Genomic DNA, 4844 nt, shown 5'->3' on the forward strand with positions numbered 1-4844 from the left:
AAAGATGAAAACACCATGAATATTTTTGAGGGCTTGTTCCTAATATGCTTAAAATTTTGAAATTTGAAGGCTTTATCATTCATTTCCTATGGATTTTGCTCAATATTTCAATAACTATTAAGTTTATTAATACCAAAAATGCAAGTAGTAATGTTCTGAACGAGCTGAATGTTTTGATACCAAGATTCCTGAAATCGCTGAGTGTGATTACATGCTCACTAATGCTTACTAAGCGTTCCCACAATTATCGGTTAATGGTTGAAAAGTTACAGTATGTTAAAGGTTTTGTGTTCACCACTGAACATACTTCTCTGAGAGTCATCAGTGTCTTCTTATCAATGCTCCCCAGCTTGACCAGCTCCTTGTTCTCCTTCTCCAGCTCTTTGACTCGTGTGCAGGAGTCCTTGAAGAAAATCATCTCCTTGCCCATGGTGCGATTCTCCTTCTCAAGAGAGGAGATTCTCTGGTTGCAGTCTTCCAGCTTGGAGTCACGGATCTCGGCCTGCTGCCTCAGCCGCTTGTTCTCCTTCTCCAGGAGCTTTTTGTCTTTCTCCAGCTGGGAGCTTTCCTGCTCCAGATTCTTGTTCTGGGGAGGGACGGCGTGTGATGAAGCACAGATGGGTAAAACGGCATTTGATGGGATTACTTGTGGTCTAAATGGCTTGTACATGAATGTTTGGCCAAAGTGAGCAAGGTTTAGATTAAAAGCCAAAAAAATAATCTGGGATAATCCATCTCTGCAGGGAAATGGGCTGAAATTTCATAATAACGAAGTTAAAATGAAGTGTTAATGTGTATTCTTTCATTTAAGATGGATTTTTAATCTTCATCAAAGCTGTTTTCAGTCTGTCTCAACACTATTTAGAAAAACAACAGTAAAACGACGCGTTTCCGCTTGGCAGAAGAAGACAACCCGTTTTAATTTTATGAATTTACCTCTTGCTCGAGCTGCTCGAGTCGTTTGCTGGAGATCTTCAGCTCCTCCAGGTTCCGCTGCAGCGTCTGATTCTCCGTTTCCATGTCTTGCAGTTCGGCCTCCAGCTGCTGGATCTTCTTGCTGCTGTTCTCCAGAGCTTTCTGCAGGCGCTGGTTCTCCGTATCTAGGCCCTGGTAGCTCACCTGGGAGAAGGACGGCCAGATTAGAAAATAAAGTTCTCCATGAACTACTTGTGCTGGTCCCTAGTGGTATGGAGAGAATATAGTATCATCTGATTTGTGTGTGCGTAATTCTTGATGGGAGACTCGTACATTTTGTGCATAACTTTGTGTATTTGCAATTGTGTATTCACATGTGCAAAATTACGAAATTTAAAAAAAATACAGTTGAGAGACGCACAATTTAAAAATAAAACAGCTTGAAACCAACTGCACACAGATCTTTAAAAAGTACGCACAAATTTGATGTCAGACTCTTTTCACGTCTTCATGTGTAAATGATGCGTTTAAATGCGGCTGGAATGCTGGGTCATCAGAGTTTTTTCATCATCCGCTTTGAACTTAGATTTTGAATTATATCTGGTGAAAACTTGACATTTTCCTACTTTCTTCAACAGATATGCCCGATTAATAATATAAAAATGTTTTTTTAAAACACTCAACAATGAAGTTTTTCTATTCTCATCGCTCCCATGCTTTCTCTGCAGCGCCTTCAGCACAGAAATCTGACTCAAACAGGCGGCGTGAAGTTCTCCTCGACACCTAGAGAGAGGACAGAGTAGTAGGGCTGGGTATCGGTTATAAGTTCCAGAAACTATTCGATTCGATTCACAAGAGCCTGAATCGATTAGATTCCAATTTTTTCAGATTCTTCAAATCAATAAAATTTTAAGTTTTCAAATTCATACACATTTGTTTAGAAATACTTACAAAAATCGATTATTTAACTTGAATATATTTATATTAATCTGATACAATTCACATATTGTAAAATGTATTAGTGAAATAATAAGATTGTTAATATCATACAGTGTTACATAGATTCACTAAAGGAGAAGTTCTACCAAAAATGTTCAGATCATTAACATTGTAAACATTGTTCTGCTTCTTCTGGAGGGTGTTTCAGTTTGGCCACTAGGTGGCGATCGTGTTATAGAAGTACACTTAATTCAAGAAGAAGACAACAGTATGAGGGAAAAAAGACAAAGTTTTAGACCACAAATAGTTACTTTAAAAATATTTCCTTAAAAGAGTTTGGAAAATTAATGCCTGTAAGATGTTCATTTAATCAGCAATGTATTTTTTTGGTCAACCGAGCGTTAGCATTAGCCGTCCTATAGGAAATTCTACAGAACGTTAGCATCAAGCTAGCAGACTTCAGCTTTGTGTGCCAAATCGATTTATATCTTTTGTCAATCGATTACTGATCTATTAAGCTTAATCGATTCAAATCAATTGATCGATTTTTTCAACCCAGCCCTACAAGTAGCCCTACGTCACGCTCCGCTCCCTGAGTGTGGAGATTGACCTGGCACAGCCTGCTTGCCCCAGAGAGTGGGACATAGAGATCGACTCGTCGCTCCATCATGGCAGAACCCCCCTCCCTTTATACAGCAGGAGCAGGCGACACAAGCTCCTTCTCCACACCCGGGGAGCAGAGCGGGGGGTAAGGCTTATCGACTGTCCGCTCTCTGGGTGTCGAGGACGACCTCACACCGCCAGCGCGCAGAAAAGTCCCGCGGCGAAGGCGCTGTAGGGAAAGCGCAGCCGCAAGGAGTGATGGGAATAGAGAAACTTTAGTGTGGAATGTTTAGAAAATACATTTTTTGACTTTTTTATATTATTTAGAGGACATATCTGTTTAAGAAAGTGGAAAATGTTGAGTTTTCACCAGATATTATTCAACATCTAAGTTCAAAGCGGCTGATAACAAATTATTTAAATGCTGCTAAAATCGTCTGAGTTTTCTTATAAGCCGCTTTGAACTTCAGTTGTGAATAATATCTGGTAAAACTTGACGTTTTCTCATTTTCATAAAAAGATATGCCCGATAATTAACATAACAAAGTCTAACTGCTTGCCCCAGAGAGCCAGGCGAAGAGCTGATGGACTCACTGCTCCCTTGTAGCAGAACCTCTCTTATATTTAGTCATTTTTATGTTAATAACCAGGCATATGTGTTTAATAAAGTGGGAAATGTCAAATTTTCACCAGAAATTATTTACAATCTAAGTTGATAAGAAAATGATGATAAGAAAACCCAGATAACCCAGCATTCTAGCACCATTTACTTAAGGAGATGAAAGAGTCTCACATCAGATTTGAAGTAAATACAGTTTTGTGTGTTTGTATCAGGAAATTGGTGTGTACTTTTTAAAGATCTGTTGTGTAGTTTTAAGCTGTTTTTATTTGTGTACATGTCTAAAGTGCTTTTTTCAGATTTTGTAATTTTGTGCATAGGAATACACAATTGCATGTACACAAAGTTACACACAAAATGTATTGTATGAGTTAAATATTAAAAACTATCCATCGGATGATACTATATTCTCTCCATATAGTGGCATCATGTTCTAGAAGCAGTTTGGTGCCACTTCAGGGGAAATATTACAAAATTGAAATTATTACATTGTTTAGTAGAGAAACATATCCTTATTTTGGTCAGCATGACACAGGATCTCTTTGGAAGTATGAATTAGACAGATTTTCATTTTTATAGCCCTTTTTGTTGTTGACTCAGCTGTATTTGGTCTGATGACTCCATCAGCAGAAGCACCTGTTGTCTGGCTGGTCTTACCTCTAATCTCTCGGTCTTCTTAGAAGAGGCTTTGAGCAGCTCCAAGCTGCGCTTCAGCTGGCTCTTCTCGCTTTCCAGCTCCCTGTTCTCGGCTTCCAGCTGAGCAGCTTTGGCCCCCGCTGACCGCATGCTCTCGGCCGAGCGCCGGAGCTCCAGGTTTTCCTGTTCCAACTGAGAGTTTTCCTTTTCCAGAGCCTCCAGCTGGAAGGCCAGGTTCTTCTGAGCGTCCAGTTTCTTTTTGAGACGGCGGCCCTCAGCTTCCAGCTCGGTGTTCTCCGTCTCCAGAGATGACACCTAAACGTAATCATTTTTTAGTACGGCAAACTTAACAGGTTGTGCAGACGCTAAGGTAAAGATGCGACTCAGGAATTAAAACTCAGACCTTCTCACAGGTGATTCCAAGACTGGCGACTTTTTTCAGAAGGCTCTCGTTGTCCCTCTCCAGTTTCTGGATCTGAATCTCCAGCTCCTCTGCTCTTTCACCTTTCTCTTTCATCATTTCAAGCTCCTTACCTGCATGAAAAAAGTGTCTTACTTTCACAAATCTCCTCTTAAATTTTTGCCGAGACACTTCCTGACTCACGTAGCTGCTTCCTTTCAAACTCGATTTTATTCAGTTTGGCCGTCGTCTCGCAGATCGACTCGTGAAGGACTCGATTTTCTTTCTCCACGTCCTTGACCCGGGCCTCGGCTCCGACCTGGGAGCGCTGACGCAGGGATGACATGGTCTGGCTCAGGTGCTTGTTCTCCTGCTCCAGGCCCTTCAGCTGGAGAGCAGACAGCAGAGTAAATCATCACCTGCAGCAGCGTTTAAACAAGCAACTGCATGTTGAGGGAAAATGATTCATGCGACTTCTCGTGCTTCGTGACTCGCACAATGAAAGAGAGTGGATAATGATACTGCAGCTCCATAATGATAAAACAGGATCCAGGAACTCCATGTGTGCAGTGGCGCTGCCATGATTAGTCGACTAATCGACTATTAAAATAGTCAACGACTAAGTTAATAGTCGATTAGTTGTTACTTTATATTATATGGAGTTGGAGTGTAGCAAAAGTTGAAAGTTAAAATGGCATTCTGCTAACTCTTTTGGCTAATTTAGGCTTTTTT

At 40.7% G+C, this 4844-nt stretch overlaps 1 protein-coding gene across 9 annotated transcripts in view; it reads right to left on the reverse strand.

The window, feature by feature from the left end:
- ccdc88ab (coiled-coil domain containing 88Ab) overlaps nt 1-4844 on the reverse strand; it is a 62937-nt gene that overhangs the window by 21516 nt on the left and 36577 nt on the right. For all 9 annotated transcript variants that reach the window (XM_024297393.2, XM_036215527.1, XM_024297394.2 and 6 more), the window contains 5 exons: nt 4317-4500; nt 4116-4246; nt 3734-4027; nt 937-1119; nt 308-586 (listed from right to left, as the gene is read on the reverse strand). In XM_024297393.2, coding sequence (XP_024153161.1) covers nt 308-586; nt 937-1119; nt 3734-4027; nt 4116-4246; nt 4317-4500 — 1071 coding nt within the window. The remainder of the gene's footprint in view (nt 1-307; nt 587-936; nt 1120-3733; nt 4028-4115; nt 4247-4316; nt 4501-4844) is intronic.

The sequence above is a fragment of the Oryzias melastigma genome, linkage group LG15 (assembly GCF_002922805.2).
Source record: "Oryzias melastigma strain HK-1 linkage group LG15, ASM292280v2, whole genome shotgun sequence".
Classification (NCBI taxonomy): domain Eukaryota; kingdom Metazoa; phylum Chordata; class Actinopteri; order Beloniformes; family Adrianichthyidae; genus Oryzias; species Oryzias melastigma.